Source organism: Phaseolus vulgaris, chromosome 6, assembly GCF_000499845.2.
Source record: "Phaseolus vulgaris cultivar G19833 chromosome 6, P. vulgaris v2.0, whole genome shotgun sequence".
Lineage (NCBI taxonomy): Eukaryota > Viridiplantae > Streptophyta > Magnoliopsida > Fabales > Fabaceae > Phaseolus > Phaseolus vulgaris.
In genome coordinates, this window is record NC_023754.2 from 3,351,261 (window position 1) to 3,365,002 (window position 13,742).

Here is a 13,742-nt window from a genome sequence, read left to right on the forward strand (position 1 = left end):
GTAATATCAGAATTTCGCAAACACCGTTGCAAAATAATTTCCAAATAGCTCTAGAAAGCCTGAGTTTTATAATAGGGTTGAGGCCATTACTTCCTGCACCCGATTGTATTTTAACATGTAACCAATTTTTATTTGAAATAATAAAAATGTCTTTAAATAAAAGGGATGCAAATCAAGATATATTCCGGATTTTTTTAGAATACGATTCTGAATTTCATTTTTTAAATATGTTTTTGGATTTAAATTTTTTGGAACACTTATTTTTGAATTTTTTTTTCTAGAATATATTATAGATTCTATTTTTTGAAATGTATTTTTTACTCTGAAATTGCTTTTCCAAAATAAGATTTTGATTTTTCATAAAAAATCATTTTTTGAATTCCAGTTTTTGAAATGAAAAATAATTTTGAAAATTTAAAAAAGAATTGAGCGCAGGTCACAATTTATAAGGTGCAGGAGAATTTGACTAAGTTGATTCCTAATAGCATATCAAGCACTAGTATTGATACCAGTTTTAACAGCTTTTAGAGCGTTTTTTTTTTTTAACTTGGAAATTAAAAAAATGTATCTGTATTCTTTCCTCTCTTTTTTTCTGAGTGAAAAAGCTGATTTTCTAAGATCAGTAATTTCTTCTTATTCTTCTAGGATGCACTTGGGATCCTTTGAGTAAGCCCTTTATTACAATATTTATTTTTTATTTGTTAATTTCACTTGTCGCCAATGCTACAACCAATCTTTTCATTGATGAGGTAGAAGAAGATGTACCAAAAGAAACAGAAAACAACATAGGTAATTGCAGCAAACTCCTTCACTATTACAGTTGTTACAGCAGCTATCTGCATTTCTGCAGCATGTTCCCCGTCACCTCAGTGCCTCTCCACCTCCACTAGTTGTTGTAGATGAGAACAAAAGACCACCACTCATTGATGGGCTGAATAGTCTTCTTGTTTGGCTTCTTGGAGGATTTGGTATATGATGGTGGTCAAAGAGTGGTTTGGATTAGGAGATGAGTATGCTATGTTGTTCTTCAAAGAAAGGAAAGAAAAACGAATGAAACAAGAAAATATTGAGAAATCTGACTATAACATGTGACTATCACTTGCAAACCAAGAAAGAGCAATGGTCTTTCATGTAGGATAAGCAAGGGTCTTGATTCCTATTTGAATAAGCTAAAGAGAAACTCAAAAGAACACAAGAAAATAGTCATGATTTTAATACTATATAAAGACTAGAAACTCTAGAGAGCAAGGTAGTCAACGACTTACTACACATAAAGACTACAATAACTTAGTCACGAAGGAGAGATATTGATTAATAAACTACTTCTTATGAATCTTCTTCTTGGAAGATCTTGGCAATATGATCTATATAATGACTTTATCGAAAAATACATTTTCAAGCTCATTAACCACAAGTATACACTTAGCTCATTGATCTCAAAGGAAGTTCATGAGGATAAAGAGAAAAAAAGAGAGTAAAAGAACTCTCCTAGTGGCATATCCAAAGAAAACGTAAAAGAAAATAAAATATTTAAAACATCGTGTTTGTCTTTTTCTTTTCTTCAAGATGACTTAAAGATCCAAAAGACTTTGAAATTCAAGAGAGGATGATGTGATTTTGAAAATGAAATTTTCACATAAAGGAAAGTTTGGAAGAGATGTGACTAGAGGTCACATGAAGAATATTCTTAAGAAAAATGAATTGAAGCCTAATTCAACTCTATAAAATTGGTTTCTAAGATGAGAAAATAAAATATTTAAAACATCGTGTTTGTCTTTTTCTTTTCTTCAAGATGACTTAAAGATCCAAAAGACTTTGAAATTCAAGAGAGGATGATGTGATTTTGAAAATGAAATTTTCACATAAAGGAAAGTTTGGAAGAGATGTGACTAGAGGCCACATGAAGAATATTCTTAAGAAAGATGAATTGAAGCCTAATTCAATTCTATAAAATTGGTTTCTAAGATGAGATTTGCAATCACCCCCCTCAAACTAAGTCTTATTTTTCTAGTTGATGTGAGCTTTTCAACACCCCCCTCACGTCGGGGACTAGACTTCATGAGCATAGTGTTGAATTAAGTGTGTTCAAGCTTTGAAGAATTCAAATCCTTTGTGTTTGATGCAAGGCTGGAGGTGCTTGTTGTTGCTGAGGTGCTTTAGAATAGGATCCGAGGTACATTATCTTTGTAATCCACTCTTTGTTGAATCTAAAGCTTAAGTATTTTCAAATCTCTTAAGTTTAAAGTGTTTTTCAAACTAAGTGAAAAACAACCTGTTGTTTTGTCGAAACAACCGATTGTTTTATACTTAGGTGTTTTTGAAAAAGTTTGAAAACAGTTTTGGATGGTTGACTTGCTGTCAAACCCAAACAACCGATTGATTCACTATTTCAACCGATTGTTTGTTTGGAATCCTAACAGAAACAATTTTGTTTGTTAAAAAAACTTTAATTGATTTCATAACTGAATACGCTTCTGCTTTAAATGCTTTGACCAAGATTTGAATACTATAAATAGTTTGTTAATGTTTTATAACAAACAACAAGAAAGAAAAACAGATTTCAGTTTTTCAAAGAGTTTTTTGGAGCATTTGAGTTTTAACTTGAGCTTTGGATATTCAAGAGAGAAATGGAATATGATTACTCTGTATTGATTTCAGTTGATTCTGTAACAGTGTAATTCGTTCTGTGATTTGTGTACATTATGGTGTTGTAAAGCTAAGAAGGGTTGTGTGCTCTTGAGGTTGTCAAGATCAACATTCTTAGTGGTGTATGTGCTGAGCCAAAGGAAGTGTGTCTTGAGGGGGGATCAATGTCACTTCTTTGGTGGTGTGTGTATGTAATCTAGATTTGATTACTTAGTGGATTTCCCAGTGGTTTCTGGGAAACTGGATGTAGCTCTTGGGTTAAGAGTGAACCAATATAAACTGTTTGTGCATTTCTCTCTTTCATAAACTCTTTAATTTCAGTTGTTGTTATTTTACTGGCATAAACAACCGATTGTTTTTGCGAAACAACCGATTGTTTTTGCGAAACAACCGATTGTTTTTCTATTGTTTTTCTGTTTTGAGCTTTGTTATTGGCAAACTGAATTCCTAAATCTGGTTTCTTGCAAATAATTTCATTCTATCTTAAAAAGTTTGCGAAAACCCCCTTTAAACCATTCAACCCCCCTCTAGTTTAAAGCCAGATTTAAAGAGGGTGAATTGTTTAAAGAGGGTTTTCGCAAACTTTTAAGTCCAGAATGAAATTCTCTCAAGAAACAATTGATAAGAAATTCAGTTTGCCAAAACAGCAATAAAAAACAGCAGTACCAGAAAAACAATCGGTTGTTTATACCAGCAAACAACAAACAAAACTGAATTTAAAGAGATTAAGGATAGAGAGATTGCATACAGATGTTTATACTGGTTCACTCCAAATCCAGAGCTACATCCAGTCTTCTCAGAAAACTACTGAGGAAATCCACTAAGCAACCACACCTTGATCACTTACACCACAACCAATAGAGTGACCTTGAACCCCTCAAGACACACACTCTTCTTGGCCAACGCACCAACACTAAGATTGCTGATCTTGATCCCCTCAAGAACACACAACCAATCTCAGCAAACACAGAAACGAAATTGTTCAGCAGAGTACAAGGATTACACTTGTTACAGAAGATAATATGAAATCAATACAAGCAGAATCTTATTCCACACACTGATGAGAGTCAAGTAAAAGAGGTTTTTGTTAATGAAGGAAGAGGCAATTCACCATCACACTTGAAGTTCTTCCTTCTAGTCTTCTCAAAATTAAAAGAAGACATAAAATAAAGAGAGGCCCAAGCCCAAAGCCCAAGCCCAAGTCCATCCTATGAAGGGCAAGGCCAAGTTTTAAATAATAAAGAATATTGTTTGAAGGTGCTTAGAGGGAAACATTAGAAACCTCTTTTGTTAAAGTATCTTTTAGTCTTTAGTTAGGAGTCTTAGGGGGGGTGTGTTAGTAGATAGGTGTAGGAGTAGAAAAGGAGGTGCCAAAGTCAAGGAAGAGGTCACACCTTCCTCATGCTTTGTTTTAGGCGCAAATTCTAGAAGCTTTTTGGGAGGGAGTTTTTGAATTTGTGTAGCTTATATTTCAGCACCTTAGGCTATAAATAGAGGTGCTCTCTTTGTAAATTTCAGATTGGAATTAATCTAAGAAAACTCTACTCAAATTTTGAGTGAACTTTGGAGAGCTTTGAGCCTTCTTCTCTAGTCTTATTTTGATGGATCAATGGAGTCCTCAAGTGGCGGCATCACTCTCATCTAGGAGCATTCCACACTTCTAGTGGCGAGATCATCCATCCTCCTTCCATCTTCATGAGCATTTCTTCTCTCCTTCCTTTCTTCTTTGTTAATTCTTTGTTCTAAGCTTGTTGTCTTGTTATTTGGTTCGGCTATTCTTGTTTTCCAGCACCTATTTTCTGTTCTTCCCTTTTAATTTCACTTTTGTTCGGTTCAATTGTGTGCTTATTCAATTCTGTTCGGTTCCTTTTAGTTTCACCTCTTTTTGTTGGTTCAATTTGACAATATGTGGAACATCCAAATGAGTTTGGGATTTGGTACTAGTTTTTGGTGAGTTCTTGTCTTAGAACAATTATCCAACTCTAAGAAAAGTGCCTCTATAATGTCCAGCTCAAGGTGATTCCTAAGAATGTCAAGAATCATTCTCTATATGGCTAGTGGAATCACATCACACACTTTGATCAATCACAAACTCTAAGCATTCTCAGCTCTTTGAAAAACTCAGAAACTCTATTCAAAAACCTTTTTTTTTTCACAAATTTGTTTTTCTGAATATATTCAAAGATGTTGTTTTTTATTAAATCTTAACAAACTCTTTTATTGCATTTAAAGATTGGTCAAAACATTTAAAGACTGGAGCGTAAGCAGTTAAATCATTTAAAGCTCAGTCAAAGATAAAACAGTTTTTCTGTTATGGTACCAAAACAAACAATCGGTTGTTTCCACGAATCAATCGGTTGTTTTGGTTCTAACAGTTCAACCATTTGAAAAACAGTTTTCAATCTTTTCTAAAAACATCTAAGTATAAACAATCGGTTGTTTCGACAAAACAATCAGTTGTTTTAACTTAGTTTGAAAAACATTTTTCTTTCAAAAAGATTGAGAATGCCTATGCTTTAGATTCGATCAAGAGGTGGATTACAACACTCAAACTACCCCAGATACTAACTAAAACAGCACAACAACAACAAGCTCAACCAAGGCTTCAACAGTCTTCAAAGGGATTGGATTCTTCAAAGCTTGAACACCACTTGGTTCAACACAATGAACCTGTGTTGAAAGCTGATCACGTTCAGAGGAAGTTACCACAGTCATAAAGGAATATATTCCAAAATCTTGGAAATTCAAGAGCCTTAATGACTAGTCAAAGATCACATATGAAGACCATGTGATTTTCAGCTTTTTCTGACGTTTTCTGTGCAGGGCAGGGTCAAGTCCTCTCTCTCTGAAAATCTGGTACCCACTCATGTCAATGAATGCCTTTTGATTCTATTACTGCTATAAAATCTATTGCAGCTGATCTCTTCCACAAGAACAACCAATTGCAACATTTCTTGCAAAATCTGTGAGTGAGCTTTTCTCTGTTTTCTTCTCTGCCATCATGGACTCAACTCCTCCCACCTCAAAGAGAGTCAAAACCAGAGCTGTAAGGTCTGGAGGAAGGCTAGAAGGATGGTTTTCTAGAGACAATGATCTAATTGAGAGATATAGGTTTGAAACAAGCACCAAAAAGATAAACAACCCCAAGGTTGTGTGCTTTAATTGGCTGAAAAGTCAAAAGCTGGACAATGTAAGGAGGCTGCTCAAAGATCAATCTCTCAGAAAGTTCCTGGAGGTGAAGGGAAACATCTACCCAGATTTAATAAGGGTGTTCTACACAAATCTCAAGTTTGAGGGAAACAACCTAGTTTCTCATGTAAAAAGGTGTAGATATGGAGATAACCCATGAGGTATGGGCTGTTGTTGCTGGTCTTAAGTACTCTGGTCTCAGAATCAACAAGGGGAACCTTGGAGCAGTGGAGGATTTCAACAAAATCCAATACTACAAGAGTTGCTTGAAGAACCAAAATGCTCAAGTTGGGACTTGTTCGGTTGGTGGCCTAAAGCTTGATGAAAGGTTGCTAGCCCTCATTGTGACTTGGATTCTAACTCCAAGGGGGAGCAATCATTCAGTGCTTACTGAGGAGGATCTGGTGTACATCTTCTGCATCATGAAGAAGATCAAAATCAATTGGATCCACATCATCAAAGAGCACATGCAAAAGGCAATGAGGTTAAATGACTATCACTATCCATATGCTGTTTTGGTATCTAAATTTCTACTCTATTTTGAAGTGAACCTAGAGGATGAAACATATGAGTTGGTCAAGTCAACTCAAGAGTTAAACAATGGATCACTCAGCAAAATGGGTTTTACCAAAGTAGGTGGCAAATGGATTAGCAAAGATGGTGACTTTGGAGCCTCATCTAGTGCTGTTGTTGGTCATGAACAAGATGAACCTGCTGGTATGGATTTTCAACATGAAGATCTACCTGAAGCACATCAAGATGCTGAACCTAGTGCTGGTGCTGAGAATCAAGAAGAAAGGATGCAAACCATGTCTCCTTTTGAGAGACTCATGGTTAATAGGTTTGATAGCTTTGCGGAGAATCAAAGGAATCTCCATCATCTCTGTGTCAGCAATTTCCAGAGGATTGATAACAGATTTGACAGCATGGATGCACACTTCATAACTCTAGATGAACAGATTGAAGCTGTACAGAACCAAATCTTTGATCTTCAATATGCTGATGATGATGAATGAAGAAAAACAACCGGCTGATGTATCGAAACAACCGATTGTTTTTTGTGGTTATATTAGTTTTTCAATTATCTTTCTTTCTGCTGTTGCTGTTGTAATTCTGATGTATTCAAAACAATTATCTTTTTCATCTCTTCTTTTTGTCTATTTGTGAAGACAAATAGGGGGAGATATATGCTGTGTTTAGTTTCAGTTTTTATCTCTGCAAAACAGTTTCGATGAGTGAAACCTTATAGGTTTTTGCTCCTATATTTGTTTGTTGATTACTCTGATATTATGCTCTGAATTTTCTGTATTTGTTTCTGTGCTAACCAAATATCAGAAGTTCTATGCTTTGCTTAAAACTGTATCTTGCAGGAACTGCTTCAGATTCAATCAGGTACAACACAAGCATAAGAGATTTGTCTTCATCAAATAGGGGGAGAATGTTGAACCAAGTGGTGTTCAAGCTTTGAAGAATCCAAACCCTTTGAAGGATGTTGAAGGCTTGGTTGTGCTTGCTGTTGCTGAGCTGTCTTAGTTAGGATATGGGGTAGTTTGAGTTTTGTAATCCACTCTTCGATTGAATCCAAAGCATAGGCATTCTCAATCTTTTTAAAAAAAAAAGTGTTTTTCAAACTAAGTGAAAAACAACTGATTGTTTTGTCGAAACAACCGATTTTTTTATACTTAGATGTTTTTAGAAAAGATTGAAAATTGTTTTTCAAATGGTTGAGCTGTTAAGACCAAAACAACCGATTGATTCAAGGAAACAACCGATTGTTTGTTTTGGTACCATAACAGAAAAACTGTTTTGTGCTTTGACTGAGCATTAAATGTTTTAACTGATTACACTTCAGTTTTTAATGCTTTGACCAATCTTTAAATGCAATGAATAAGTTTGTTAAGATTTGATAACAAACATCTTTGAATAAATTCAGAAAAACATATTTGAGAAATAAGATTTTGAACACAAGTTTTTGAGTTTTTAAAAGAGTTGAGATTGCTTAGAGATTGAGATTGATCAAAGTGTGTGAGATAGGATTTCTGCTTGTATTGATTTCAAATTTACTTCTGTAACAAGTGTAATCCTGGTATTCTGTTGAACAAGTTTCTTCTGTGTGTTTTGCTGAGAATTGTTGTGTGTTCTTGAGGGGATCAAGATCAACATTCTTAGTGTTGGTGTGTTGGCCAAGAGAAGTGTGTGTCTTGAGGGGATCAAGGTCACTTTCTTGGTTGTGGTGTAAGTGATCTAGGTTTGATTGCTTAGTGGAATTCCTCAGTGGTTTCTGAGAAGACTGGATGTAGCTCTGGGTTTAGAGTGAACCAGTATAAACATTTGTGTGCATTCTCTCTATCCTTATCTCTTTAAATTCAGTTTTGATATTTGTTTACTGGTATAAACAAACGATTGTTTCTGCGAAACAACCGATTGTTTTTCTGGTGCTGTTATTTTTGCTTATTGTTTTGGCAAACTGGATTCCTTATCAATTGTTTCTTGAGATAATTTCATTCTTGACTTAAACGTTTGCGAAAACCCTCTTTAAACAATTCACCCTCCCTCAGTTTAAAGCCATCCATTCTAACAGGTTTATAAAACCTTCTTCTTTGTTGAGTCCTATCTCTGCCTTTCTTCTTTAGAAATCTGCTGAACTTTCTTGTAAGTAGAGTTAAAGTTCCATCATGTTCAACATTTTTTGCTTCCTCACTACTATCATTCTGTACACTTGTTTTCAATGCCAGTCCTTTAGTTTTCTTCTCCACTGTCTCTTGCTTCTTTAGCCTTTTAAGCTCGAGCTCATTCTCCATTAATTTTTCAAACAGTGCGGCATTGGGCAACTTTGACAAATCTCTACTTTCTGATATAGAAGTTACTTTGGGTTGCCAGCTCCTATCAAGACATTTCAACACCTTTATATTGAACTCTTCTTTGTCAAACATTTTTCCCATTCTAGTGAGATGATTTACAATGTGTGTAAACCTCTACTGTACATCAACAATGGTTTCTTCAAGTTGCATCCTGAAAAGCTCATATTCTTGAATGAGTGAGTGTTTTCTTGATCTCTTCACATCATTTGTGCCTTCAAGAGTTACTTCCAAAACTTCCCACATTTCCTTAGCCGAATTGCATTGAGATATTCTGAAGAACTCATCCATTGTCAATGGATAAGTTATGATGTTCTTTGCTATTGAGTCATATTGAGCTTTCTTTCTCTCACTCTCACTCCATTCAGACCTTGCTTTCTTCACTGTTTCATCCTTGATAACCTGCATTGGCACAAAAGGTCCATCGATCACAGCCTCCCAAATACCAAAGTCAATATATTCCATGAAAATTTTCATTTTAATTTTTCAGAAAGCATAATTCATTCCATTAAACATAGGGGGCCTATTAATAGACGAACCCTCAGCAAAAAAGCACTTTAAACTCAAACATATTGCACACAAACTTGAGTAAAATACAAGTCCTAGCTCCTGATACCAATTGGGAGGGGGGGGGGGGGTGAATTGAGCTTTTAAAAATTTTAAACAAATTTAGTTTTATCACAGGGCAAATTTATTTTTCTGCTTACATTAACAAACAGTAATTCAGTTATGTGGTTTTCTGATATTAAGTGAATTGATCAACAAGCTATGTTCACATTAATTCGAGCAGAAGAAAATCAGAGAGTTGAATTAGTATATAATCCTTGAATATAAAAGGACTCACTTGAATGAATCTTGTCAATTGATTGAGTTGATTTTCACAGAACAATGTACTTCAATTATTTCCAATAGTACACTCAGATTTCCACAAGTTATTCATATTGGTTTTCTAGAAATCAAGAACAGTATGAATAAACCCAAAAAGAACAAATTTATTCTTAATTGAACAAAATTATTTTCTGTCAGATTAACAAACGAATCAGTAAAATAGTGCATAGATGAAGAGAAATTGAACACCACGAGATTATACTGGTTCACGCAAATGAGCTACATCCAGTCTTACCTTTTCCAAGGTGAAATCCACTAAAACACAGTACAAATCAATTACACAACCAATGTTCTTGAACCCTACAAGAACAAGGCACACCTAGCCGAAAAACTCTATTTCAGCACACACAACTCTTCAAGAAACTCTATCAAGAAGAGTCTTACAACCACAATTTACAAAGAAATGAATACACCTGGAAAGAGAATGCAGAAATCTGACTAGACTAATAGAACAGATTGCCCAAACTGTGACAACACTTCCAACCAAGCTTAGAACAACAAACAAGAACAAGCACACTTTCTCTTTGGAAAATTCTTTCAAGATCACGTGCTAAAACTCTGAAAACTCTCAATCTCTGTTTTAAACTTGTTTTCTTAACACCTCCTTTAGTAAGAAATACTTCTCTTTATATAAGAAATGATTTATAACAGACTTTTAAAAAATAGTTCAAAAAGTTGTTAAAAAAATATTGAAGTTATAATGAATAGATTTATTTTCAAAAAAGATAAAGAGAGATTTTTGAACAGATGAAACTCAGTCGTTTTGATATCACCAAAGGCTGAGCCAAAATACTGGATGCACAAAATAAAGTTATTAAAAAGTTTTAAAGAACAAGGCATCAGTTTAAAAAAGAATCTATTCATTTAAGAAAGAACAGATTCACTTCTGTGTAGTAAAGCATGTTTTGGCAAAACATGTGAAGAACATTTTAGAAAACGTTGTGCTTGATCTTATAAACTTGATAAGGGTTAAGATGTGGGTCACAGGGCAAAAAGCTCACTTTAAACACACTCTAGCCTATACACAAGACTATCCAAATACACAAAGAATCTTCAAAGCAGAACACACACAATTCTTCATCAAACACATTGACTTGAAGGAGCAGTATCCATCTTCAACACAAATCATGAACTAGGTGCACACGAAATAACCCTGGCCTAGAAGGATTATAAAGCCCTTAACCAAGAGAGGCTGTAAAGATACACCTCATTGAGGAAAGAAATGTTCTCAACAAAGAGGAAGAAAAAGCAACTTGCCAAATATTCTTTTTAACAACACAAGATTAACTTTCAGAGTAAACAAAATTTTGGTTTAACTACAAGACTAGTGTCATTAACAAAGTGCACGAGAAATTACATACCTCACTGAGTACTAACACTACAAAGAGAAGAATGCAGAGTAAATAAAATTTGGGTGTAAATATAAAGTTAGCCTTTCCACTCTATAGGTTCCATGCATTTGGTTTTGCAAAGGTAGAGGTATTGATCCCAATCCCACGTATTTGGATTCTAGTTTCTACTAATTAAAGCATGCTTTGTCTGACAAAAAGTCTTTTCAAAGTTTTAAAAGCATCGGTCTCAATAAAGGGGCAGCAACTAAACCAGTTGTAGGTACTGAACCTTTTGATGCTCCAAATAGCATTATACTATACTATACAAATCAAAATATCTACAGGGAATTGCAGAAGTTCTAAATAAAAAAAACACCTTAACAATACCATTGAAATGTAATTAGATACACAAAAATCTACATAATTAGGTAGTTAGCACAATTTCAGAGTTTCAATAAACTTTGAAATTGTGTTTTAGCTTGCAAGCCAAAGGTCTAACTAAACCAACAACAATGATCATATACAATGCATAAAGATATTCACAAGTTAATGAAACTTGATCAAACCAAACAAATAAAATGAAGACCTCAAATTAATATCCCTTTATTAATAATGCGACTGCTTATTGTTTTACCAGAATTACCTTCAAAACTTACAACCACACAACTTACACCACAATACCTTCAATGTGCAATGATTTTTCCAACCTCCTCACAAATTTGACATGTCATTAATTTGGTTACACAAAAATTTCAATAAATTATCCCATAAAGAGCCAATCCAATTACAACAATCATGCAGTGGATACAAACAACTCTTCTGCCATCTTTTTTTTTGCTTACTTCACTAGACATCACGAAAAATCTTATCAAAATAACCTTGCTCAACTAACATTTACATAGGCACAATCCCAAATAATAACCTACTTAATTTAGTTCAAAATGCTCTTAATACAACTTCAACAAGCTCTGCACTTGTGGTCCAAACTTCACTCAAGAACTAACTCTCCTTAAGAATTAAAATTTGATTTCTCCTTAAGAATTAAAAAATACATTAGTTCTCCTTAAGAACTAACTCTCCACCAAGAGTATTTTTGGAAAATACAACATGATAACAAAATCTAGGGTTTTAAGACGGGGAAGATACACAATGAGTAAAGTTGCGAAGCTTCGATGAGCAAGCACCAAAATAAAAGATAAAGAGCGAGAATGGAGCATGAATTGAAACTTACGATGATAAGCTTAAAGAGGTTGTCCTCCTTCGAAGTAGAGAAGCGACATTATCGTAGGGTGAGTTGTTGTTGCGGGTGCGATTTCCGATTATAGAGTGTGTTACTGAGAGTGAGAGATGAACAAAAAAGGTTAAAGAGAGACAAACTTTGAAATTCAAAACAATGCAGACTATTTGCTCAGATTTAAAAAATTAAATAAGTTTTTTGAAAAATATGCATCTTTATTTAAATTAATTTATTAGATTTTTAATTTAAATAATATTTTGAATTTATTATTAATTTAATTTTATATTTAAATAAAATTAAAAGATTATTTTAAATGTAATTTTTAAATTGATATTAATTATTTAATATTATACTAAAATTAATAAATTATTAAATTTATTCATATCAGTTAAAATATTTTATAAATTAAAAAATAATAATTATTTTTATAAAATTTAATTACTTCAAAATTAGTATCTAAACTCAAATAATAGTGACTAAAAATTGAAGTATTTAATTATATTATGATAAGAAACTACAAAAATTAGTTTCTATTTTTATTATTTTTAGAGACCAAAAATTAGTTTCTAAAATAGATTAAAAGTGACTAAAAAAATGTTTTCCAATTACATTTTAACAAGAGACTAAAAAATTTAAAAAAACTTTTTTTATTTTTATTATTAACTATCAAAAATATAATATCTAATTATATTATAGTTTTTATTAATAATAGATATGTTTTAGTAACTAATAATTTTTAGTTTATAAAATAGTATTTAAATTAATTATTATAGAAAGTATTTTTTATTTTTAAATTAGTTACTATTAAAGCATTTTGTTGTAGTGATATTTAAAAAGGCAAACAAACTTACCCGAGAAAGGATTCTTTTGTCTATCTCATCTAACAAGATATTATATAGCAACATAAAATTAGTAAACTTGTTTTCATGATGTTCTGTCTGTTCTATAAATCAGTTTCTCCTGTAGAAAATATAGGTAATTAGGTATATGTGCGCATGTTATTGGTTTAATGTTTTGTGATATGCAACCTGCAATAAGATTCAAATAAAAATCCAATTCAAAACATTTGAATCTTGAGTGCTTGAGTGAATAATGGGATTAGCTACAAACAAAACAACTCCAAAATTGGCAAAGTAAAAATCTGAGATAAAGAAGTGGTTTTTTTAACTCGGTGAGAAAGATTAAATCTATGTAATTTCTTTTATTACAGCAGCTATGCTTCTGTACTCACCTTCGATGTAGTGTAGCTGCAGGACACTGTTTTCTGCTTCCTTGAAGAGAAGGAAGTAATATTGGAACCAAGATAAACACAAACACTTGTAAACTTTCGATCATCCAAATCTGAGCCTCAATCGGCATCTTAAGTTGAAGACCAAACTGAAGTGTGCCTTGTAAATAAATATCCAAGAATATGTTTCCCAGTAAATACTGGAGAATACGTTTTTCATTCATGTTCTTGGGACTTGTGCATGATATGGTTTAGTAACAGTTACATATTGAAGGCCACCAACCACATACCTACAGAAAGAAGGATCAAGAACAGAAATACAACCTTTTTATGCAAATTTCAGAGCTAGAAATCATTGGAGAAGG

At 33.3% G+C, this 13,742-nt stretch overlaps 1 protein-coding gene across 1 annotated transcript; it reads right to left on the bottom strand.

Annotated features, from left to right (window-relative positions):
• Positions 1-8,810: 8,810 nt before the first annotated feature.
• LOC137833235 (uncharacterized) lies at positions 8,811-9,158 on the bottom strand. Its single transcript, XM_068641594.1, has one exon. The coding sequence runs from the start codon at positions 9,156-9,158 to the stop codon at positions 8,811-8,813; it is 348 nt and encodes a 115-aa protein (XP_068497695.1).
• Between the last annotated feature and the right edge of the window lie 4,584 nt (positions 9,159-13,742).

What these genes read in the sequence shown, in the direction of transcription:
- LOC137833235 (XM_068641594.1), bottom strand. Translation starts at nt 9,158, where the DNA reads ATGGAATATATTGACTTTGGTATTTGGGAGGCTGTGATCGATGGACCT.